We start from the raw sequence: 26645 nt of genomic DNA on the forward strand, positions 1-26645 counted from the left end.
GGGCCACTGGGAAGGGGTGTGGGATGTGCCGGAGAAGTGATTGGTGGATACCCAGCAGGCGAGCTATAAAACTGGGTGTGAGGGAGGAGGAGGAGGAAGGAACAGTCGGATGACTGCAGACAGCTCCAGGATCCTCAGCCACCCTGCTGGGAGCAGCATGTGGCCCCTCCTGCTCCTCGGCTCTCTCCTGGGCATCTCAGGGAGCCACAACGTTCCCTCCACGTAAGACCACAAAGCTTTTACTTCTCTTACAGGGCTGGCACTGTGCTGAGGGAGTCGGCGGTCCATGCTGTCCCATGGGGGCTCTTTGCCTTAAGGGTGCATGTGAAAGTCTGTACTCTGACAGTGCTGCAGACTGAAGTCCTGCACTTAGTCACAGGCAGCAGGGCAAGCCACACACAGAAAGAGAGGAGGTATAGCAGGGGCAGTGGCAGTGCAAGTTACTCGCACAGCAGCAGCACAAGCTTCCCGCGCACGTGTACACACACAGGCACACTGCCCCGCCACAACAGATAAAATACAGGAAGTAGCAGTGCAAGCTACACACACCACAGAGCACATATAGCTCAGGTAACAGCAGTGCAAGCTTCACTCTCGCGCACACACATATGTGCACACACTGCCCCTCCACAGCTCAGATAGTGGCAGTGTGAGCTACACATGCACGCATACACAAGCACACTGGCAGCAGCAGTGCAAGCTTCACTCTCGCACACACACACATGTGCACACACTGCCCCCTCCACAGCTCAGATAGTGGCAGTGCGAGCTACACATGCACGCATACACATGCACACTGGCAGCAGCAGTGCAAGCTTCACTCTCGCGCACACACACATGTGCACACACTGCCCCCTCCACAGCTCAGATAGTGGCAGTGCGAGCTACACATGCACGCATACACACGCACCCTGGCAGCAGCAGTGCAAGCTTCACTCTCGCACACACACACACACATATGTGCACACACTGCCCCTCCATAGCTCAGATAGTGGCAGTGCGAGCTACACATGCACGCATACACACGCACACTGGCAGCAGCAGTGCAAGCTTCACTCTCGCACACACACACACATGTGCACACACTGCCCCTCCACAGCTCAGATAGTGGCAGTGCGAGCTACACATGCACGCATACACAAGCACACTGGCAGCAGCAGTGCAAGCTTCACTCTCGCGCACACACACATGTGCACACACTGCCCCTCCACAGCTCAGATAGTGGCAATGCGAGCTACACATGCACGCATACACACGCACACTGGCAGCAGCAGTGCAAGCTTCACTCTCGCGCACACATATGTGCACACACTGCCCCTCCACAGCTCAGATAGTGGCAGTGCGAGCTACACATGCACGCATACACACGCACACTGGCAGCAGCAGTGCAAGCTTCACTCTCGCGCACACACATATGTGCACACACTGCCCCTCCACAGCTCAGATAGTGGCAGTGCGAGCCTCACATGCATGCATACACACGCACACTGGCAGCAGCAGTGCAAGCTTCACTCTCGCACACACACACATATGTGCACACACTGCCCCTCCACAGCTCAGATAGTGGCAGTGCGAGCCACACATGCACGCATACACACACACACTGGCAGCAGCAGTGCAAGCTTCACTCTCGCGCACACACATATGTGCACACACTGCCCCTCCACAGTCAGATAGTGGCGATGCGAGCTACACATGCACGCATACACAAGCACACTGGCAGCAGCAGTGCAAGCTTCACTCTCGCACACACACATATGTGCACACACTGCCCCTCCACAGCTCAGATAGTGGCAATGCGAGCTACACATGCACGCATACACACGCACACTGGCAGCAGCAGTGCAAGCTTCACTCTCGCACACACACACATGTGCACACACTGCCCCTCCACAGCTCAGATAGTGGCAGTGCGAGCTACACATGCACACATACACACGCACACTGGCAGCAGCAGTGCAAGCTTCACTCTCGCGCACACACACATGTGCACACACTGCCCCTCCACAGCTCAGATAGTGGCAATGCGAGCTACACATGCACGCATACACACGCACACTGGCAGCAGCAGTGCAAGCTTCACTCTCGCGCACACACATATGTGCACACACTGCCCCTCCACAGCTCAGATAGTGGCAGTACGAGCCACACATGCACGCATACACACGCACACTGGCAGCAGCAGTGCAAGCTTCACTCTCGCGCACACACACATGTGCACACACTGCCCCTCCACAGCTCAGATAGTGGCAATGCGAGCTACATATGCACGCATACACACGCACACTGGCAGCAGCAGTGCAAGCTTCACTCTCGCGCACACACATATGTGCACACACTGCCCCTCCACAGCTCAGATAGTGGCAGTACGAGCCACACATGCACGCATACACACGCACACTGGCAGCAGCAGTGCAAGCTTCACTCTCGCACACACACACATATGTGCACACACTGCCCCTCCACAGCTCAGATAGTGGCAGTGCGAGCTACACATGCACGCATACACACACACACTGGCAGCAGCAGTGCAAGCTTCACTCTCGCGCACACACATATGTGCACACACTGCCCCTCCACAGTCAGATAGTGGCGATGCGAGCTACACATGCACGCATACACAAGCACACTGGCAGCAGCAGTGCAAGCTTCACTCTCGCACACACACATATGTGCACACACTGCCCCTCCACAGCTCAGATAGTGGCAATGCGAGCTACACATGCACGCATACACACGCACACTGGCAGCAGCAGTGCAAGCTTCACTCTCGCACACACACACATGTGCACACACTGCCCCTCCACAGCTCAGATAGTGGCAGTGCGAGCTACACATGCACACATACACACGCACACTGGCAGCAGCAGTGCAAGCTACTCCCCACCCCCATACACAGACAGAACATTCACAGCATTGCTTTTGGCAGCCAAGATATCCTACCTGAACAAGATTCACCCCTGTATAGCTCTATTGCTGTAAAATAAATATTAAGCATGCAGTGCAAGCTTCCCCACACAAACACACACATGCACAGGGAGCAGCCCTGCATTCCTTTGCAAGCTCTCTGAAATTAGGTTTTGTAATTCTTTAAGGAGGTGGGGGCATGCAGGGAGGGCTCTGCTGCAGCTCTCACACCTGCTTTGATGTCATGCTGACCAAGTACTGAGTATTGTTCCTAACAATCCTCCATCAGCTGTTCCTTTCTGAGGCGTGATGGATGGCATGTAAGTGTCGGAGTGACCAGGACCCAGCAGGACCATGTGCACACAGTGCCCCAGGACGAATAACCAGCTTTCTGCTCCGTTTTCTGGCTTCAGTTTCAGGATTTAGGAAAGGGATGTGAAACCCTCTCAAAAAGTGCACCTAGATTATTTATTGCAGGTTATCTATTGTTCCTACTCATTTCTGCTGCCTCCTGTTATAGACCTGGAGCAGGATTCTCTTCTCTCCATTTCTCTTTTTTTCCTATCCTGACCCCCTGGTAAAAGGAATTCAGAAGTAGTTGTCATTTACTTGTTACATACACCTTTCCCGATAATCAGCTATGACATATGCCTTGCACAATTAATAATGACAAACTATACCAGACTCCTTCTCAAAATAGTTTCAATAGCTGCATGCTGAAATCACACAGTGGCAGTGGTGGGATTGGGAGCTGTATCTGCAGGTGTCACAGTTCTAAGTTACTCCAGACAGAACATCACACAGTGAGAGCTGGTGGCAGCGGTGGGATCGGGAGCTGTATCTGCAGGTGTCACAGCTCTGAGTTACTCCAGACAGAACATCACACAGTGAGAACTGGTGGCAGTGGTGGGACTGGGAGCTGTATCTGCAGGTGTCACAGCTCTGAGTTACTCCAGACAGAACATCACACAGTGAAAACTGGTGGCAGCGGTGGGATTGGGAGCTGGCTCTGAGTGACTCCATGTGCTGAACATTACACAGTGAGAGTTGGTGGTGGTGGAAGTTTTCACCAGTGACCTTCCCTTTCAGGACATACTTGGTAGTGATTGCTGCTGACCTCCATCACCCTTCCTGGGATCGTGTCTGTTTCCAGCTGACTGGCCTCAGCAGTGCACTTGATCTGAAAATCACAATGAGATATGCAGGAGGAAGCAACATTTTGGTGAATAAGAAAGTGCAGCCTGGGGCTCAGCTGAGATGCGCAGCCTTCCAGGTGGGTGCAGCAAGGAGAGGACACCATGTCTTAGCTTCTCTACACCTAAATGGATTTCATGCTTTCCCGGTTTTGGTTGCAGGTCCCTGCTCCCTCCGGAGGTGCTGAGGAGGTGGTCAATGTTACAGTGTCCGGCTGTGGACCGGACATCACATTTCAGGAGAGTAAGGGTGTTCTTGTCCGGCATGTTGCCAGTGGCACCTTCGTCCAGACAGACAAACCAATCTACAAGCCGGGGCAGAAAGGTGAGAGACGGTGGTGGGTGAGCGGGAGAGGAGAGGAGAGGGAGGGAGGGGCTATTCATAAACTCCGCCTTTCTTTTCTGCTTTCCAGTGAATTTCCGCATTGTGACCCTGGAAGAAACCTTTGTTGCCAAAAATGACCCGGTAAGGAGAAGACGGGCTGGGTGGTGGGGTAGAGGAGTGAAAGCGAGGTCCACCGTGCAGCCACCTCTGGGGTGCTGGGATCTGCTAACGCATGGCAGGACTGCGGGAGGTGGTATTATTTTTATAAGGGAGATAATGTGGCCGCTGAGAGTTAGTGCCCTAGCCAGAGATTACAAGTTTCCACCCCACTGGTGATCTCTGCACCTGACGCTCTCCGTCCTCTTATTAATTGCTCTCTCCTTCTTTTTCCCCCCCCAGTATCACATCATCGAGCTCGAGGTACGTGACATCACTGTGCTCACCTCCGGGGGACCCGGGTCTCCAGTGCACACATGAGTGCTAATCCCAGCCCTGTCTGCAGCCCCAGGTTGTGCTTCTTCTTTGCTGAGAGAGGGTGATAGGTGCCTGGGATGATGGAAACCGGGATCGTGACAGAGGTTAAACATTGCTTGCCACAGGAGCAGGGTTGAAAGGTTGAGTAAAAGCCATGAAGGATGGGGGAGGTTTGTGATATCATCAGCCCAGGATGACAGGACAGAGATATCCTGCAGGTGCTCAAGCATGTATGGCTGACAGCTGGGAGAGATCCTTAGGTAGGATCAACTTAGGGATAGGGGCAGCTTGGCAGACTGGGTGGGCCAAATTGTCCTTATCTTCCGAATCCTACTATACACTGCTCTGAATATTTCCCAGGGCGAGTCCCTGATGACATCACACACAGTGTTACTGGACTGGTCGAGGCTAGCAGAGATATTCACAATATCCAGACACACAGAACAGCCTGCACAACACACAGACACGTGTGCAGACATGGACACAAACACATGCGTGTAAGACAGACACCCACACTTACAAAGCACCTCACACAGGCTCTTCAGGGACGCCTTAGATCCTCGCCGAGCACTTGTGGGGGTCCCTGGTGTGGTTCCTGCATCCAGAAGATTTGGAAAATTTCCCTCTTACTCTGTCCCTGATCCTGTCCAGGCAACTCTTCCCCCCCCCCCTAAAAAAAAAAAAAATTGATTTGAAAGCCAAAGCTGAAATGCCATCATATGTTTGTACAATATAAATCAAAAACTTGCTCTATATTGAACAGTGGCATGGTATGAAGCTTCACTTGAAACCCAATGAGTCTTCCCATATAGCAAGTTTTTGGTTTATATTGTGGGTCTTTTCTAAATAAAATATCATATGTTTGTATGCATTTGCATGCAGGATCCCAACAATAACCGGATCGGTCAGTGGCTGGATGTGACCCCGCACCAGGGAATCGTGGATCTGAATTACCAGTTGGCATCTGAACCGCCCCTGGGAACATACACCATCAATGTGGAGAATGGGAGAATATCTCAGAGCTTCGTGGTGAAGGAGTATGGTATGCAAGGGGTATTGTGATCATGGATAGTGGGGTAATGGGTGAAAGTCTGCATGTGTTGTGTATGTGTGAGGGACTGTGAGTCTGCATAACCGTGTCTTTGTATTGGTGATGGCATGGGTCTGTTTATGTGTGTGGCATGTTTGTGTGTGTGTGTTTGTGTGGCATGTTTGTGTGTGGCATGTTTGTGTATGTGTGTGTGTGTTTGTGTGGCATGTTTGTGTGGTGTGTGTTTGTGTGGCATGTTTGTGTGTGGCATGTTTGTGTATGTGTGTGTGTGTTTGTGTGGCATGTTTGTGTATGTGTGTATGTGTGTGTGTGTGTGTGGCATGTTTATGTGTGTGGCATGTTTGTGTGGCATGTGTTTGTGTGGCATGTTTGTGTATGTGTGTGTGTGTGTGTGTGGCATGTTTATGTGTGTGGCATGTTTGTGTGGCATGTGTGTTTGTGTGGCATGTTTGTGTGTGTGGCATGTTTGTGTATGTGTGTGTGTGTTTGTGTGGCATGTTTGTGTATGTGTGTATGTGTGTGTGTGTGTGTGGCATGTTGCTGGAGCTGTGCTACGTGGTGGGGTGTTCATGGGAGTGGAAGGGTATTGGGTATGAGCGTTTGTCTCTGGGTGGGGGAGGTTCTGTACAGTCTGTGGCAGGCACAGAGGGGATGCCCGGTGATTGCAGCTGGGAGTGGTTCCTTGCTCTGGGGACGGGGTGACCGGAATATTCAAGGCTGGTCCAGACTTCCGCTCAGACAGAACCCAAGCTGGTCCCATTCTGTTCCCTCCTTCCGATTCTCTTCCATCAGTGCTGCCGAAGTTTGAGGTCACGTTTGTGGCTCCCACTCAGATCTTTGTCCTGGACGAGACCTTTGAGGTCCGTGTGTGTGGCCGGTGAGTATGGAATAGGGTGGGGCTGGTATGCAGGGGTTGGAGGTTGGAGGGAGGATTGGGGTACACGCCCCTGGTATAAAGCACTTCCATTTTCCTCACTTACGCGTTTGCATTCTAATTAAAGCCTGAAGCTTGTTTACTGACTCAGTTGAGAGCTGATATGTGCCTTGGGATCATCACGATTGCTTCCCCAGAGAGGTGTGGGAGTCCCAAGGCCTCTGCCTCCCTGATACTGGGGCACTCTCACTTTCTTCCATGGGAATAATGGTTTTCTTTCCCCCTTGTTGTGACACCAGGTACACATATGGGAAGCCCGTGGAGGGCGATATGGAAATCAACCTGTGCCGCAAGTCCTGGTGGTACTGGTATGGCTTGCATGATATCTGCATGGAGTATAGGGGACGGGTGAGTGAATGCCGAGCACGGAGGGGGTAGTGAGAGAGAATGTGAATACCAGGGATGGAAGGGCGGTGATTGCTGGGCACCATTGGTGCAGGTGGCAAGTTAAGGGAGGTAGATGTTTGAAGGCATTAGTAATGTAATTTAAGTTTTTCTAAGACTGATGGTGGGGAGAGGTTTACTGCTTCTGCTTTGTCATGTAATCTCAGTTCTGATACAGCAGTGGATGAGGAGCGATGGTCTTCTCAAAGCTGAACAGATGAATTGATTCTCTATTCTAGACCAACAGCACTGGCTGTTTCTCCACTACCGTGGACACATCCACCTTCCAACTGAGCTCCTATGGCTACTACTTGATAATAGAAGGGACTGCATCCTTGCTGGAAGTTGGCACAAGTAGGGGTTAAGTTATCTTCTAGGGTATTTGGATGAATGGTGTCTGTATCTTCATGCAGACTGCATCAATTACTTTCCTTTCTCATTAAGACATAGAGATAAATACCACCAAGACCTTTTACATATCCAGTGTGGCCGGAACAATGATATTCGAAGACATTGATGAGTACTACCATGCTGGACAGCCCTTCCGTGGGGTGGTGAGTGCCAAGGTTTAGGGCCATACAGAGCAAGTCTTTGGTTGTCCTCTAAACTCCCACGTTCCTCCCATCATTCCTTCTCATATTTTAAATCCCAGGGTTTGGCCTTGTGCCCCTTCATGGAAAGTATCAGCCAAGCTCTACCCAATTACAAGAGGAAAGGGAGAAGAGACGAGAAGAAGGGGGAGGGTGAAGGGTAGAGAGGAGAGTGGAGATAGTGGTGGGTAAAGACCAGAGTGGTGCTAAATATCCCAACCTTCTCACCCACAGATGAAGGCCATGGATCACCAAGGTGTTCCTCTGAAGAACCAGCAGGTCCATCTCATCCTGACCTACCGCTCCCAGCAGATCGTAAAGAACTACACTACAGACAGCTCTGGCAAGGTCTCCTTCTCCCTCAACACATCCGACTGGCGTGATACCTATGTCAGCCTGCAGGTGAGCTCTGGGAGATTCCTTGTACACCAAAGTGAGCCTCCGCAAATACACAAAACTCCTTCTGTCCATGATTTTATTCCCCCATCCCTCTCATGTTGACTTAGTCTCCTGCAACCCAGTCAGAAAATAAATCTGACCAGAGGCAATCTGGACCAGTACCAGAACCCAGGAATCGTCTTGGGTATTTCTCTGTGGGAAGCAGGACTAGACTAGTGGTGATGTCATTGGATGGTGCCAATGTTGAGCATGAGCGTTCCCGAGCAGTGGCCCCTGCTGTGCCAGTCTCCATGGCTGTTTTTCTTCTGCTGAACTGTCTGCTCTCCCTCTGGGGCTTTGTTAAGTTTTCTCCATTTTCTTTGTTTTTATTATATTCTTATCATTTTGAGTAATTTTTCTGTCATGTCTTCTCACAAAATGAAATTAGATCAGGTATCCTTTCTGACTACCTTCGTCATATCAGGAAATGACTGTTCAAGCTTTGTGCTGAATGTAACCACAGAACGTCAAGCCTCAGCTTTCAGGAGCTCTGCCTGGGACCTTCCCGTTATGTTGGAAACTCTGCAGCATGCGTATGAATGTCTCCACGGGCTCGGAAATCACACACTGAAGTTCCAGCTATCCTCTCCATCACAGGACAAGGAGGAGGAGTGGTGCCTAAGAAAAAAAGGCCACTGCCTTGACTTGATTGATTGATATCCTGCCTTTCAGGCACTTCAGAGCAGGTTATGTTCAGGTACTGTAGGAATTTCCCTATCTGCAGAGAATTTACAATCTGAGGGCCTCATTTATAAAGCATTTTCCCCATACAGACAGAATGGGAGAAAAGCCTTAGCAAATCAGACCCTACGTTTATAGCAGAGGCAATGGTCAGAAGGAGCATCGGTGGGATTTGAACCCTGGCTCTCCTGGTTCTCACCCCACTGCTCAAACCATTAGGCTATTATTACATGCCATGCCGCGTCCCACCACCATCAATGTCTAACTCGGCATCGCCAAAGCCAGTTCCTATGACTTTAACCTCGGTAGCACCAGACATTGATGTGCAAACCATTCAGTGCCAAAATTGATGAAGTACTGCTGGTACCTATCTTGGTACCAGCAGTACTTCATCATCTATTCCTGTTAAAATTCTGGTCCGACTCTGTCCACAATTATATGAAGAATATTCTGTACACACTTCTACCTCCTCGGCTCATGCAACCAGTCTTGGAAAAGTCTACCCAACTGAACATGGAAACATGACAGCCGAAAAAGATCATATGCCTATCCAGTCTGCTCATCTACCAACTATTCCAGCTTCACAATCCTTACCAGTCTCTCAGATATACCCTGTGTTTATCCCATGCCGCCTTGGATTCAGATCCTGTCCTTGTCACCACCTCCATGCTGTCCAATGCAACTACCACTCTCTCTGTAAAGAGATATTTCCTAGGATTACTCCTGACCCCTGCCCCCCTTTCACCCTCATCCCGTGACCCCTCATTGTAGAGCCTCCTTCCCATTGATAGAGGCTCAGCTCCTGTGCCGGGAAACCTCTGAGATATCTGAATGTCTCTATCATCTCTCCCCTAAGTCTCTCCCCATGTGCTTTAGGATGAAGACCCCTGACCATGTTAGTAGCCCCCTCTGGAGCGACTCCCTCCTGTTTCTATCCTTTTGGAGGTGGGGTCTCCAGAACTGTACTCAGTATTCCCAGTGAGGTCTCACCAGGGTCCTATACAGGGGCAATATCGACTCCCTATTCTGCTGACCAGTCCTCTCCCTATGCAGCTGAGCAGCTTTCTGGCTTTTGCAATTGCTTTATCCACCTGTTTGGCCACATTAAGATCATTAGATGCGTTTATCCCCAGATTCTGTTCTTCTTTCATGCTTAGAAGAATTTCACCCCTAGACTGTATCTCTCCCATGTAGGGTTGCCAACTGGCTCCAGATTTTCAGGACAGATTCATCCAGTCCAGGTTTTACCCCTGGTGCATGCTGGGACTTACTCTGATTTCCCTATTGCATTCCCTAAGAAAAACAATACTATAAGTACCAGCATGCAAGAGAGTAAAACAAGTCTGGATCAACCTGTCCTGAAAATCTGGAGCCAGTTGGCAACCATACTCCTGTGGGTTTCTGCATCCTAAGAACATAACAAGAAGAAGTTGCTATACTGGGTCAGACCAAGGGTCATCAAGCGCAGTATCCTGTTTCCAACAGTGACCAATCCAGGTTACAAGTACCCAAACATTAAATAGATCCCAAGCTATGAATGCCAATAATAAGCAGTGGCTATTCCCTAAGTCAGGTTGACTAATAACAATTTATGGACTTCTCCTCCAGAAACTTGTCCAACCCTTTTTTAAACCCAGCTATATTAACTGCACTAACCACATCCTCTGGCAACAAATTCCAGAGTTTAATTGTGCGTTGAGTGAAAAAGAACTTTCTCAGATTAGTTTTAAATGTGCCCCATGCTAACTTCATGGAGTGCCCCCTAGTCCTTCTATTATCCGAAAGAGTAAATAACCGATTCACATCTACCCGTTCTAGACCTCTCATGATTTTAAACACCTCTATCATATCCCCCCTCAGCCGTCTCTTCTCCAAGCTGAAAAGTCCTAACCTCTTTAGTCTTTCCTCATAGGGGAGCTGTTCCATCCCCTTTATCATTTTGGTTGCCCTTCTCTGTACCTTCTCCATCACAATTATATCTTTTTTGAGATGCGGCGACCAGAATTGTACACAGTATTCAAGGTGCGGTCTCACCATGGAGCGATACAGAGGCATTATGACATTTTCCGTTACTCTGAATTTCTTAGCATTGTCTTAGCTGCCAGACCTTAGAGCATTCCTTGAGCTTCACTAGATCCCTCCTTATGTTTTCTACTCCTTCCCGTCTGTTGCAGATTTTGGTATCATCAGCAAAGAGAGAAACCTTTCCTGATAATCTTTCTGCAAAGATCAACAGGCAGAACAGGAAAAGTGTCATCGTTCTATCTCTTCTACGTGTACACAACGGTCTCTACACCTATCAGTTTCTGGATGACTCAGTGTGACTGCCCTGACCCTAGTCCAGAACCAGCTAGACCTAGCTCTCCACAGGAAGATATGACTTATCCAGCTTTTGTGCAAACATGTCTGAAGCAATTCCATTTAAGTTGGAAGATGAGTGGGAGCCAATGGAAGATTTATTAGGCATGGTAAACATCAGAGCAGCCTATCTCTATTCCAGTTCATAAAATCCTTCAAGATCTTCAAACAAAGCTCTGGCAACTTCATCTCTCAAAGCTTCGGGTTGCCAGGAAGCTTGACCTTGAGTGTAGAGTACAACTCTGTCCAGGTCGCAGGAATGTTCAACTTCCTGATCAGTGGTGTACCCAGAACTGATTTTTTTGGGTGGGCACAAAGTTAACATGGGTGGGCTGAGGGCATGCAGGTCTGACCTAGCAGTTGTATTCTTACTGATAAATAAAGCCATATGGTGCACCCTACAATGGCTTTCTAAGTAGTTTGCAACAGTAACACAAACTCCTGCAAAAAAAGAGACATCTAGAACCTTGCCATACCATACAGTCACAGCACTGACTCTCAGGACTCAAATAACAGCAACCTTATGAAAAAGCAGCAATGCAAATACTACACCAGGCCCTAGAACATTAATATACCACCTATGGGATAACAGAACAAGCCAGACTGCTACAGAAAAACTGCACGCTAGCAGTAATACTGCATGTCAGTCACACACAGGCAAAACAGAGACCAACCCTTACCTAATATAGAAATAAGAGACTACAAATTAGAAACAGAAACACGCAGACAAAACCAAAATAGAAAGTCTGAGAACCTAGACTTTCTTGAGCATCGGTATATTAAAAGAACTTAAATAAATAAATAAATAAATAAATAGACAGACTCTGAACAGTGGAATACTGAAGAGTAAAATACAAAAATATAAGAAATAAACATTCCCAAAGGTGGCATATTCCAATTGCTAAAATATCAAACTATATATATATATATATATATATATATATATATATATTTAACTGTTGTCTGAACTTTGTATTTTTCTAATCAGTTGGTCACAGTCTCTTTTTTCCCACTTTTCCCTTGTTGCTCATTTCCTAATTCGTTTTTAGGATCTCTTTTCTCATTCTGTTTCTTCTCTTACTGTCTTCTACCCTTCCTCCTCCACACACACATAAACACACACATACAAGCTCATGCTTTCTCTCACAGACTCCCTCACAAACACAAGCACTCACTCTCATATACTCTCCCCCACACAAGCTCTCACACTCACATTCTCTACACACACACACACACACACACACACACACTCACAAGCTCTCACTCTCATATACTCTCCCCCCACATAAGCTCTCACGCTCACATTCTCTACACACACACACACACACACACACACACACACATACTCACAAGCTCTCACTCTCATATACTCTCCCCCACACAAGCTCTCATGCTCACAATCTCTACACACACACACACACTCACTCTCATATACTCTCCCCCCACACAAGCTCTCACGCTCACATCTTCTACACATACATACACACAAGCTCTCACTCTCATATACTCTCCCCCACACAAGCTCCCCCCCACACAAGCTCTCACTCTCATATACTCTCCCCCACACAAGCTCTCTCACACACACACTCACAAGCTCTCACTCTCATATACTCTTCCCCACATAAGCTCTCTCTCTCTCTCACACACACACACACACACAAGCTCTCATGCTCATATACTCTCCCCCCACACAAGCTCACATTCTCTACACACACACACACACACACTCACAAGCTCTCACTCTCTCAACCCCCCCCCCCCCCCAGCTCCTATTCTCACCCACAGACAGATGCAAATTCAGGCTCCTATTCTCACTCACAAACACACACGCCCAGGCTCCCATTCTTACCCCCCCCCCGCCCACACACACAAGGGGCCTTTTCATTAGGTACTGTCAGACTCCCGCGACAACCTTCCTCCTCCAGCCCTCCTCTTCACCGTTGAGGGCATGGAATCCCGGGATGGCATTGCTGGTCCAGGCTCCGGCTCTCTTCTGGGTCAGACAGCCCTGGTTGGGTGGGCCATGGCCCACCCACCCAGGCCCACCCATGGTTACACCACTCTAACTGATCAGTGCATAGTGGTAGAGTCTACCCTAAAAAAGAACAAAAAGATTCAAGATACATTCCAGTACACTATCTACCAGTCATCACCTTTAACCTCACAAATGGTCACTCCATTCTAACACAACTCAGTTCCTCTCTTGCCTGTGGGGAATTCCACAAATAGTCCTGTTTGCAGCTCTGTTCAACCACAAGTTTATGTTTATGTTGTATGATTAAGTTCCCTCTCTACTGCTCCAAAGGACCAGTACCTGACTGCCTTATGTCAAACACGTTTCTCATTCCATGCATTTCCACCAGTGCTACTCATATCTAATACAATCATCAAATTAAGAAAAGACAAAGGGAAACTTTTTCTCATAGCCCCTTTTTGACCAGTTTAAATCTGGTTTCTGAGGAGCTGGTGGTTATTTGTAGCTCAACCAATACAAACCTCATTTCTCAATATAATGCAATGCTTCGTCATCCCAAACTCCACTGTTTGGCACTAATGGCATAGACTTTAATATTTATTTATGTATTTATTCATATTTATTGATGGCCTGCTAGCCAAGGCTCTAGGTGATTTACAATTTCAAACATACATAATATAATATCACACAAAGACAAGGCCAGCTAATTGTAAAATAAACATTTTATTTATTTATTTAGAGTTTTTCTATACCGGCATTCATGATACAATCACATACAAAAACATACAACAGTTCTCTTTGATCAGATAAATTGAAAGTGGAATAGTGCAGGCTATGTCAAAGAAGTTAATCCTCACAGCAAGACGACCCTTCACTAGGCCTTCTTACAACCTTCAAGTGGAAAAGATTTTCCATCTGGTGTTCATCACAGAAAAAAAATCCGTTCATCTGGTCAACTTGGACTTTGTTTTGGTATCTCTTCAGCCTCTCCAGTTCAGGGTTAAAGACCAATTCTGTAAGAGTGCATTTAAGGTATGCTGTGGCCATACCTTAACACTTGCATAGTCTTCCAGTCTCCGATGATTCAACAGTAGCAAGATTCATAAATGGCCTGTAAAATATTGGTAAAATCCCTGCTACACGTTAGGATCTAAATGTTCTTCTCCTTCAATTAATGATGATGTCTTTCAAACCCTTAGCACTGGTGGACTTCAGATTTCTTTCTTGGCACGTAGTATTTCTAATAGAAGTGACCTTGGCATAGAGTAAGTGAAGTCCAGGCCTTGCTGGTCCAACTGCCTATACTCACATTTTTAAGAATTCGTCCAAAGTTTTTGCTTTAGGTGGTTTCTCGGTTTCACTTAAACCAGTCTGTGGTCCTACCAATGTGTTTTCCAAAACCTCATTCCAATGGGCAGAACAAGCATTTCATACATTGGATTGCAGAAGAGCTCCATTGTTCTACTTAGGAAGACCTAAGCCTTTCAGAAAATCTCCTCAATTATTCATTTCCTTCACTCCACTAAAGCAAGGTTTTCTGGTCATGAAACAGATGCTTTCCATCTGGATATCTGACGTATCTTCTACTGCTATCAGCAACTTCATAGCAAAGGAAAGGGAGGTCAAGTCCAAGCCACTTCCACCACTTCATGAGCACATTTTCAAGACATCTGCAAAGCAGTCCATTATTGTCTCAACTACGAAACCCAGGGAGATTGCAGCTTTTGCCAGCCAATCCCATAAATTTAGCTTGTGAAATGGGTGAGGAAATTCGTAGAGGGGTGGCTGTGTGGGAACACCCGCACGAGCTGAGAAAAACCTCTTCTGAGAGAGCACGCTCCACATTGGCACCATCCAATGATGTTATTACCATGGAGAACATATCCTACAGATAAGCAACTTTGCTTTCTCTTCTGTTCTTGATAATTCTTTCCTTTGGTGAGCCACATATAGGTCTCTGTTTCTTTCTCTCTCTCTGTTCTCCTCGGGCAGAAGAAATGACACCATATCTGCTGCTCCATTGCAGGGCAAGATCAAGATGGCAGAACCTTCATTCAGCCCGGGGAGAGCCTATGTTTACTATCAGGATGCTTATGCCTCCGTACAGCCCTTCTACCCCAACGCCCACAGCTACTTGAGGATCCGTCATGTGCAGGGACCCCTGAGCTGCTCCAGGAGGGACTTTCAGGTGGAATACACCATCAGCAAGAAGGATTTGTATCCGTGGACCACCCACTTCAGATTTTACTACTTTGTGAGTTACAGGGACTGGAGAAGGACAGGGGAAAGACAGAATGAGTGACGTGGATAGGAACTGATGGACAGAGAGAAAGTCACACACAGAGAGGCAGTGAGAGTCATACTGGGTAGGTCAGGGCTCTGGAAGGTTTGTTGTACAGCTTTGCTAAGCATGAAGAGTTGAGGTGTTGCACTAGGAGGAGTTTGGTGGGAAGGACCAGGGTCTTTGAATATGTTGCCAGGACTACTTCCTGGGGTAGAAGGGGACAAAGGAAATCAGTTCATGTGCTCTTCATTTCTCCTGTGCAGGTGACTGGGAAACTGGGTATTGTCTCTCATGGCCAGAAGATCAAATCAATCTTCATAAAAGGCAGTAAGTTCCTCTGAACACAGACATGTCTTTCAGACGTCATCTTCATCACTGCTGCCATGCTGGACATGGAAACTCTGACCTTTAAAGAAGTCTGGGTCTAGAAGATATGATGTTTAGATATGATGTGTCCATACAGCTTTAGGGGAACAAGCTGAGACACTACTAGTTATACCCCCGTTGCATGCATAGAAATGTAGTTATTTATTTTTTAGGGGAATCAAAACTGTCTCCATGCAGAGAAGTGTTGACCTGACAGAGTCACAGGGTGCTTAGAGAAGTCTGGGAAGGTCACCAGGATGTTTGGCGATGTCTGGGTCGGAGGCCAGGGAAGTCCTTCTGGCTGTAGGTGTTGTGGAGACGCTGTCACATTGCAGGTCTTCTTCTCGCTTTGTCTCCTTCCAGCATGGAGGGGTAAGGTCTCCATCTCCCTCCCTATCACCTCGGACTTTGGGCCTTCACCCCGGCTGCTTGTTTATATCCTGCTGACTCGGGGCAGGGTGACTGCGGACACAACCATGTTCCAGGTGGCAAAGTGCTTCAAGAACAAGGTACGGGGGTGAGGCTGCTCACTCTGGATCTCTGTCTCATCCTAACGGGTCTGCAAAGAGCTTTACAATCTGACTGGGCAGCTGAATCCTGCAGAGACGACACACGGGCAGATCCCAGTCACAGTTGAAAGGTGCTTTATGCTGTAGGAGAGGTAGAGAGAGATCTGGATTTGGGATTTATTCACCTTTCCAAAGCTGAGTTGAGGCTCTGCAGGTATTCCCCTGTGGGCTCACGATCTAAGGCTGCACCTCCTCCCTTTCTCCTGCCCCCATGGCCTAATTTATTTATTTATTTATTTATAGGGTTTATATACCGGAGGTTCCTGTATAAAATACATATCACCCCGGTTTACAAGAAACAAGAACTATCGCTTCATTTAGCGGTTTACATTGAACATTGAACATATTAATTAACATTGAACATTGGACATTGAACATAAACATTGAACATATTAATTAAATTAACGAATTAGTATATATTGCTGACAGTTATAAATAATACCTAATAAATAAATAGCGTGGTTATAAGGTTCTAACATGATAGAATATAATATATCTGATTATAAAGGTATAAGATAAATAAATGACTCAATTTTTTCAACTGGTCTCTTTATGAAGTTATATGCTGTGGGATGGGGAGAGAGCGAATAGTCTGAAACATGACTTTCTTCCTGCTTTTAGCTTTCTGGGAATGCTTGTTTAAACAACCAAGTCTTAAGTTTCTTTTTGAATGTAGCGTGGTCAGGTTCAAGGCGGAGGTCTGGAGGTAGCGAGTTCCATAGTGAAGGGCCCGCTGTGGAAAGCGCGCGTTTCCTCAGGGAGGATTTAGCCGGTTGGGTGATTAGTCTGTTCTGATACGCACTTCGCGTCGGTTTCATGGAGGTGTGTAGCTGAATTTGAAACGTTAAGTTGAGAGGAGCTATGTTGTGTAGTGCCTTGTGTATCATCATTATGGACTTGAATTGGATCCTGTATTTAATCGGAAGCCAGTGGAGGTGATGAAGGATTGGAGTGATGTGGTCTCTTTTTTTGGCGTTTGAGAGGATTCTTGCAGAGGCATTTAGGGCCATCTGAAGTGGTTTGGTGGTGCATGCTGGTAGGCCTAGTAGGAGGGAGTTACAGTAGTCCAGTTTGGGAAGTATGATGGCTTGAAGTACCATGCGGAAGTCTCTGTATAGCAGGAGTGGCTTTAGTTTCTTTAAGGTCTGTAGTTTAAAGAAACATTCTTTTGTTGTGTTATTAACGAATTTGTTGAGGCTGAATCCGTTGTCTAAAATGACCCCCAGGTCTTTTACTTGTTGAGAGGTGGAGTGCAAGGAAGTATCCATAAGTTGACTAGAGATAGGAGGTGTGGGAGATACATAGTTTTCTGGTGCTATAAAGAGGAGTTCGGTTTTGTTTGTGTTTAAAACCAGGTTGAGGCTGGCGAGTAGTTGGTTGATAGCTGACAGGCATGTATTCCAGTATGACATTGCTTTGTGTAGTGATTCTTCTATAGGGATGAGAATTTGAATGTCATCCGCGTATAGGAAGTGTATTAGCTTGAGGTTGGTGAGTAAGTGACAGAGTGGGAGAAGATATATATTGAAAAGAGTCGGAGAGAGCGATGATCCTTGCGGTACCCCCCTCTTGGAATCAATGGCGTGAGATTCTTTGTTATTTATCTTGACCTTGTATGATCTGTTCTCCAAAAATGATTTGAACCAGTTGAGGGCTGCTCCTGTGATGCCGATGTCATTTAGGCGTTGCAGGAGGCACTGGTGGTTTACGGTGTCAAACGCTGAGGAGAGATCCAGAAGTGCTAGGAGGCAAGGTTGGCCTTTTTCCAGATTGAAGATAATGATGTCTGATAGTGAGGCTAATAGTGATTCAGTGTTCCTGGTCTTACGAAAGCCAAATTGGTTTGGGGTGAGTATGTTGTTATCGTCCAGGAATTCTGAGAGTTGTTTGTTAACAACTTTCTCCATGATTTTGGCTATAATAGGAAGGTTTGCTATTGGTCTGAAGTTAGCTGGGTCTGAAGTGGGCAAGTTGGGTTTTTTGAGGAGCGGTTTGAGCATGGCCAGCTTAAGTTGGTTCGGGACTTGGCCTTGGGAGAGACAGCAGTTAATGATGTCAGCAATGGGTTTGGCTGTGATGTTAGTGGTCATACTCAGTATGTTTGACGGAATATGGTCTGATGGATGCGAGGATGGTTTTATCTTCTTGAGGATATTCTCTATTTCTAGTGTAGATGTAAGCTCAAAGGTGGCGAGCACTGCTAGGGTTTTGTTGGATTGTTGGGCGGTTAAATGTGATGGTTGTTGGGTGGATGAAAGTGTTGATTGTTGGATGGTTGAGTGCGATGAAGGTTGTGATTGTTTGATTGTAGGGATTGATGCTTGTTGGACTGATGAGTGTGATGAATGTTGATAGGTTGAGTGCGATGATTGGGAGCTGTGGTTGTTTACGTGATTTAGATGTGTAGATGATCCCTTGAGAGGGGCTAGGAGTGAGGTGATTTTATTGTCGAAGAAGTCTGCTAGTTCATTCGCTTTGTTGAGAGCTTGATCATCTGGGATTGTAGGTGCTGGGGGTTTGGTAAGAGTTGAGACATAGGAGAAAAGAGCTCTTGAATCAAAGATAAGGTGGTGAATTTTTTTGGAGAAATATTCTTTCTTAGTTTTGTTGATGTCATTTCTGTATGAGTTGAGGCATGATTTGTAGCTAAGGAGGGTGTTTGAAGATGGGTTTTTTCGCCATTTTTGTTCCTTGCATCTCAGCTCTTGTTTACGTTTTTTCAGCTCTGGAGTGAACCAAGGTTTCCTGTTGTCTTTGTTAGGATTGATGTGTTTGGTCGTCATGGGGCACACTTTATCTGCTACTTTTTTGGTGATGTTGGTCCAGGATGAAGTTGCTGAGTTAGCGTCGGAGAGGTCAAGGTGTGCTAGTTCCTTGGCCAGGTGTTCGCTGATTAGGTCTCCTGAGCACTGTTTCCTGACAGATATAGTTATTGAATTTGTGGGTAGCGGAGGAAGTTCTTTTATCTTTAAGACCGATGATATGAGTCGATGGTCTGTCCAGGGTACTGGGAGGCAAGTTGGTATAGTGTGGGTTGAGATTCCCTCGTTTATGAAGATAAGGTCTAACGTATGACCTGCTTTGTGTGTTGGTTCTGTCACTATTTGTCTAAAACCCATATTGCTGAGAGAGGTGAGGAGAGTTTTGCAGTTGGTGGAGTGGGGTTGTACATCTATGTGAAGGTTAAAGTCTCCCATCAGAATGGTTGGTTTTCTGGAGTTTAAGTGTTTTGCTGTAAGTTCTATTATTGTGGATGGGTCTGCTTCCAGTGTTCTGGGAGGGGCATAAATTAATCCGATCGTCAAGTGATTCGAGTTGAAAAGTGCAAATTCAATATTTGCTAGGTTGTTGGAAGTCTGCAATGCCAAGCCTAGCGTTTTTTTGGCTGCAAGGAGAAGTCCGCCTCCTCTTTTTTTAGGTCTGGGTATAGAGAGAAGATCATATGCCTGGATGGGAAGCTGATTAATAAGCGCAGTGTCGGAGGGTTTTAACCAGGTTTCTGTGATTGCACAGATGTCTGGTTTTGCATCGGATAAGAGGTCGTTGAGAATATGACTTTTTTTTGAAATGGATTGTGCGTTAACCAGAGTGAGAGAGAAGAGAGCTAGACCAAGAAATTGGGTGATGGGTGTCAGCAGGATGGGTCTGAGCCTCTGTTGACGGATGAGATGGGGGGGCGTGGGGGGTTTAGGTGCTCTCCAATTGTAGTTGTGAATGATGGGAATTGTGAGGGGGTACATGTTAGAAGATAGAGGTGACATGCTGTAGAATGCTGGGCGAATGCAGTCAAGTAGAATGCTGGGTGAATGCAGTCAAGTATAATGTTGGGCGAATGCAGTCAGGTGGGATGCTGGGCGAATGCAGTCAGGTAGAATGCTGGGCGAATGCAGTCAGGTAGAATGCTGGGCGAATGCAGTCAGGTAGAGTGCTGGGCGAATGCAGTCAGGTAGAGTGCTGGGCGAATGCAGTCAGGTAGAATGCTGGGCGAATGCAGTCAGGTAGAGTGCTGGGCGAATGCAGTCAGGTAGAGTGCTGGGCGAATGCAGTCAGGTAGAATGCTGGGCGAATGCAGTCAGGTAGAATGCTGGGCGAATGCAGTCAGGTAGAGTGCTGGGCGAATGCAGTAGAATGCAGTCAGGTAGAATGCTGGGCGAATGCAGTCAGGTGGGATGCTGGGCGAATGCAGTCAGGTAGAGTGCTGGGCGAATGCAGTAGAATGCAGTCAGGTAGAATGCTAGGCGAATGCAGTCAAGTAGAGTAGACAAGTAGAATCTTGGGCGAATGCAGTGGAATCCTGGGCGAATGCAGTTAGGTAGAATGCTGGGCGAATGCAGTCAGGTAGAATGCTGGGCGAATGCAGTCAGGTAGAGTGCTGGGCGAATGCAGTAGAATGCAGTCAGGTAGAATGCTAGGCGAATGCAGTCAAGTAGAGTAGACAAGTAGAATCTTGGGCGAATGCAGTGGAATCCTGGGCGAATGCAGTTAGGTAGAGTGCTGGGCGAATGCAGTCAAGTAGAATGCTGGGCGAATGCAGTCAAGTAGAATGCTGGGCGAATGCAGTCAAGTAGAATGCTGGGCGAATGCAGTAGAATGCAGTCAGGTAGAATGCTAGGCGAATGCAGTCAAGTAGAATGCTGGGCGAATGCAGTAGAATGCAGTCAGGTAGAATGCTAGGCGAATGCAGTCAAGTAGAATGCTGGGCGAATGCAGTAGAATGCAGTCAGGTAGAATGCTGGGCGCATGCAGTCAGGTAGAATGCTGGGCGCATGCAGTCAGGTAGAGTGCTGGGCGAAAGCTGTCTGTTGATAGATGTGTGCTGTGCTTGTGAAGTTTAAAGTCGGTCCGTTTGACTCGGGGAGCGCTCCAAGGGGCGCGCTAAGGGGCAGGCCCCTTAGGTCGCGCTCCTTCGTGCGCGCGACGCCCGGCGCGCGAAGCCGCTGTGAGTAGCTTATATTTAAAGGGCTTCAGCGAGCCTTCTGATAGGCCTGAGCCTTGCTGTGGGCGCGGTTAACTCACCGCGTGGTGTAGGAGGCTTCCCTTCACGGCGGCTAGCCTTTCCCTTCTGATATCCGGATTTAGCTGAGATTGGATTTCACGAATGCCTCACACTGCACGGCTCTCCTAAGTACAGGTGAGCGAGCTCTTGCCCCGAATGGGCGGCGCCGATCGCGCGAGCCCCGGCAGAGAGGGGGAGAGGATCTGGAGACTTCGGGCTAGGGAGCGGCGAGAAATCAGAGGCCTCCTCTCTTTCCTGCCTTTCTGATTGGTTGATGGGTGCATGAAGCAAAAAGGGAGCCCTGTCAGCCCATGGCAGCAGCAGGGTATGGCATGGTTGAAAGAAAGAGGAGTCCCATTTGCCATGAGGGAATAAGGAGGCAGTTACTACCACTGGGGAGAAATACTGAGTGAGTGTGTGCGTGTGTATGAGAGAGAGCATGCCAATGTGTGTCAGAGTGTGTGCGCGAGTGTGAGAGACAGAGCATGCTAATGTGTGTCAGAGTGTGTAAGAACATAAGAAAATGCCATACTGGGTCAGACCAAGGGTCCATCAAGCCCAGCATCCTGTTTCCAACAGTGGCCAATGCAGGCCACAAGAACCTGGCAATCACCCAAACACTAAGTCTATTCCATGTAACCATTGCTAATGGCAGTGGCTATTCTCTAAGTGGGCTTCTCCTCCAAGAACTTATCCAATCCTTTTTTAAACACAGCTATACTAACTGCACTAACCACATCCTCTGGCAACAAATTCCAGAGTTTAATTGTGCGTTGAGTAAAAAAGAACTTTCTCCGATTAGTTTTAAATGTGCCCCATGCTAACTTCATGGAGTGCCCCCTAATCTTTCTACTATCCGAAAAAGTAAATAACCGATTCACATCTACCCGTTCTAGACCTCTCATGATTTTAAACACCTCTATCATATCCCCCCTCAGTCGTCTCTTCTCCAAGCTGAAAAGTCCTAACCTCTTTAGTCTTTCCTCATAGGGGAGCTGTTCCCTTCCCCTTTATCATTTTGGTAGCCCTTCTCTGTACCTTCTCCATCGCAATTATATCTTTTTTGAGATGTGGTGACCAGTAGGGATGTGAATCGTTTTAGGACGATTAAAATTATCGTCCGATAATTTTAATATCGTCTTAAACCGTTATGGAACACAATACAATAGAGATTCTAACGATTTATCGTTATAAATCGTTAGAATCGTGAGCCGGCACACTAAAACCCCCTAAAACCCACCCCCGACCCTTTAAATTAAATCCCCCACCCTCCCAAACCCCCCCCAAATGAGTTAAATAACCTGCGGGTCCAGCGGCGGTCCGGAACGGCAGCGGTCCGGAACGGGCTCCTGCTCCTGAATCTTGTTGTCTTCAGCCGGCGCCATTTTCCAAAATGGCGCCGAAAAATGGCGGCGGCCATAGACGAACACGATTGGACGGCAGGAGGTCCTTCCGGACCCCCGCTGGACTTTTGGCAAGTCTCGTGGGGGTCAGGAGGCCCCCCACAAGCTGGCCAAAAGTTCCTGGAGGTCCAGCGGGGGTCAGGGAGCGATTTCCCGCCGCGAATCGTTTTCGTACGGAAAATGGCGCCGGCAGGAGATCGACTGCAGGAGGTCGTTCAGCGAGGTGCCGGAACCCTCGCTGAACGACCTCCTGCAGTCGATCTCCTGCCGGCACCATTTTCCGTACGAAAAAGATTCGCGGCGGGAAATCGCTCCCTGACCCCCGCTGGACCTCCAGGAACTTTTGGCCAGCTTGTGGGGGGCCTCCTGACCCCCACGAGACTTGCCAAAAGTCCAGCGGGGGTCCGGAAGGACCTCCTGCCGTCCAATCGTGTTCGTCTATGGCCGCCGCCATTTTTCGGCGCCATTTTGGAAAATGGCGCCGGCTGAAGACAACAAGATTCAGGAGCAGGAGCCCGTTCCGGACCGCTGCCGTTCCGGACCGCCGCTGGACCCGCAGGTTATTTAACTCATTTGGGGGGGGGTTCGGGAGGGTGGGGGATTTAATTTAAAGGGTCGGGGGTGGGTTTTAGGGGGTTTTAATGTGCCGGTTTTGCGATTTTTAGATTTTTTCACGATTTTTCCACGATTTTTCACGATATTTTACCCCCCCAAACGGCAACAATACGATTCCCTCCCCCTCCCAGCCGAAATCGATCGTTAAGACGATCGAGGACACGATTCATATCCCTAGTGACCAGAATTGTACACAGTATTCAAGGTGTGGTCTCACCATGGAGCGATACAGAGGCATTATGACATTTTCCGTTTTATTCACCATTCCCTTTCTAATAATTCCCAACATTCTGTTTGCTTTTTTGACTGCCGCAGCACACTGTACCGACGATTTCAATGTGTTATCCACTATGACACCTAGATCTCTTTCTTGGGTTGTAGCACCTAATATGGAACCCAACATTGTGTAATTATAGCATTGGTTATTTTTCCCTATATGCATCACCTTGCACTTATCCACATTAAATTTCATCTGCCATTTGGATGCCCAATTTTCCAGTCTCACAAGGTCTTCCTGCAATTTATCACAATCTGCTTGTGATTTAACTACTCTGAACAATTTTGTGTCATCTGCAAATTTGATTATCTCACTCGTATTTCTTTCCAGATCATTTATAAATATATTGAAAAGTAAGGGTCCCAATACAGATCCCTGAGGCACTCCACTGCCCACTCCCTTCCACTGAGAAAATTGCCCATTTAATCCTACTCTCTGTTTCCTGTCTTTTAGCCAGTTTGCAATCCACGAAAGGACATCGCCACCTATCCCATGACTTTTTACTTTTCCTAGAAGCCTCTCATGAGGAACTTTGTCAAACGCCTTCTGAAAATCAAGTATACTATATCTACCAGTTCACCTTTATCCACATGTTTATTAACTCCTTCAAAAAAGTGAAGCAGATTTGTGAGGCAAGACTTGCCCTGGGTAAAGCCAAGCTGACTTTGTTCCATTAAACCATGTCTTTCTATATGTTCTGTGATTTTGATGTTTAGAACACTTTCCACTATTTTTCCTGGCACTGAAGTCAGGCTAACCGGTCTGTAGTTTCCCGGATCGCCCCTGGAGCCCTTTCTAAATATTGAGGTTACATTTGCTATCCTCCAGTGTTCAGGTACAATGGATGATTTTAATGATAAGTTACAAATTTTTACTAATAGGTCTGAAATTTCATTTTTTAGTTCCTTCAGAACTCTGGGGTGTATACCATCCGGTCCAGGTGATTTACTACTCTTCAGTTTGTCAATTAGGCCTACCACATCTTCTAGGTTCACCGTGATTTGATTCAGTCCATCTGAATCATTACCCATGAAAACCTTCTCCATTACGGGTACCTCCCCAACATCCTCTTCAGTAAACACCGAAGCAAAGAAATCATTTAATCTTTCCGCGATGGCCTTATCTTCTCTAAGTGCCCCTTTAACCCTTCGATCATCTAACGGTCCAACTGACTCCCTCACAGGCTTTCTGCTTCGGATATATTTTAAAAAGTTTTTACTGTGAGTTTTTGCCTCTACAGCCAACTTCTTTTCAAATTCTCTCTTAGCCTGTTTTATCAATGTCTTACATTTAGCTTGCCAACGTTTATGCTTTATCCTATTTTCTTCTGTTGGATCCTTCTTCCAATTTTTGAATGAAGATCTTTTTGTTGTGCTGGAGACAATCCGGATGTGGATCCTTGGGCCGACTGGCCCGAGGGAACAGTCGGTAGGCAGAACTCCCACTGGGCAATAGGATCTTCACCTGGAAACCCGAGACTCCTCCAGAGGAGCTGTGGGAGCCCGGGTTGCTAGGACTTAGGAGACTTCGCCCTGGAAGCCCGAGGTCCCCCCAGGAGGAGCCCGTAGGGACCCGGACCTCTGGGACTTAGGCGAGAACGAAGAAACCCAGGAGTGGAATCCAGACTGGAGTCTGGGCAGGCAGCGAGCGAGCAAAAGTCGGGGTCACGAACCGAGGTCAGGGCAGGCTGAAGATAAGCAGGGTCAAAACTACGAACCGGAGTCAAGGCAGGAAACAGGCAAGCGGAGTCAGGTAATCCGTGGTCAAGGCAGGTAGCAGGCAAGCGGAGTCAGGCAGAGCGGAGTCAGGCAGGTAACAGGCAATCCAGGAACGCAACTTAGAACTACCGGAAGTAGTGAACCTCGTTGCAAGGCAAAGAAGAGAAGGAACTGCAGGGCTTAAATAGCCCTGCAGCGTCTGACGTCAAAGAAGGGAGGAGCCGGGTTTTCCCGCGCTGGTCCCTTTAAAACGGGAGGTCAGCCGCGCGCGCGCGCCTGGGGGCAGGGCTGGCCGCAAGAGCACGCCAGCGGCAGCTTGGGAGCCGGCGCATGGCGCCCGAAGGCCCTGCAGGCCCGCGGAGGACCGAAACGGCTGGGGGAAGCGGCGGCTGGGGTCCTGAGGCCGCGGAATGCGGCAGCTCCCCGGGACCCGGGAAGAAGGTAAGGTCTCGGGCGCCACCGTGGCGACCGAGACCGCAACAGTACCCCCCTTCTTACGCCCCCTCCGCCGAGGGCCAGGTTTCCCGGGATGGTCCAGATGAAATTGAGTGAGCAATGATTTGTCCAAGATGTTCCGAGCTGGTTCCCAAGAGTCCTCCTCGGAGCCACACCCCTCCCATGCCAGCAGGTATTCCCAGCGACGGGCATGGAAGCGAACGTCCAAGACTTCTCGTACCTGATACGTAGTCTCAGTAGACGTAGGAGATGATAGTGCATCTGTGGAGGGATGATGGTACCGGGACAGTACCACCGGTTTCAGCAAAGATACGTGAAACACGTTATGAATGCGAAGTGAAGACGGGAGGCGCAGTCTGTAGGAAACGGTACCAATACGCTCCGCAACCTGAAAGGGCCCGCAGTATCGAGGAGCCAACTTACGAGAGCGGTTAGGTAGTTGGAGGTTCCGAGTGCTTAACCACACTTTGGTACCTGGCAGAAAAAACTGGCGCTGGTCGTCGGTGACGGTTGGTATACTGCTGGGACCTCTTTGCTGCGGTGTTCAGTTTGAGTTGAATCCTCTTCCAGAGATGATGCACTTGACGTGCTGTGGTTAAGGCAGCAGGCGATGGAATGGAAATAGGAAGCGGCAAAGGAGGCCTTGGGTGA

General features: G+C 48.0%; 1 protein-coding gene across 1 annotated transcript in view; it reads left to right on the forward strand.

The window, feature by feature from the left end:
- The first annotated feature begins 69 nt into the window (after positions 1–69).
- LOC115078384 overlaps positions 70–26645 on the forward strand; it is a 187186-nt gene continuing 160610 nt past the window's right edge. The window contains exons 1-14 of the mRNA XM_029581292.1: positions 70–222; positions 3997–4180; positions 4263–4425; positions 4514–4566; positions 4825–4845; positions 5782–5941; positions 6743–6827; positions 7124–7232; positions 7508–7622; positions 7713–7822; positions 8093–8260; positions 15337–15564; positions 15858–15921; positions 16324–16469. Of these exons, the coding sequence (XP_029437152.1) occupies positions 110–222; positions 3997–4180; positions 4263–4425; positions 4514–4566; positions 4825–4845; positions 5782–5941; positions 6743–6827; positions 7124–7232; positions 7508–7622; positions 7713–7822; positions 8093–8260; positions 15337–15564; positions 15858–15921; positions 16324–16469 (1719 nt within the window). The 5' untranslated portion in view covers positions 70–109. The remainder of the gene's footprint in view (positions 223–3996; positions 4181–4262; positions 4426–4513; positions 4567–4824; positions 4846–5781; positions 5942–6742; positions 6828–7123; positions 7233–7507; positions 7623–7712; positions 7823–8092; positions 8261–15336; positions 15565–15857; positions 15922–16323; positions 16470–26645) is intronic.

This window comes from Rhinatrema bivittatum, chromosome 16, assembly GCF_901001135.1.
Source record: "Rhinatrema bivittatum chromosome 16, aRhiBiv1.1, whole genome shotgun sequence".
In the NCBI taxonomy this organism is placed as follows: Eukaryota; Metazoa; Chordata; class Amphibia; order Gymnophiona; family Rhinatrematidae; genus Rhinatrema; species Rhinatrema bivittatum.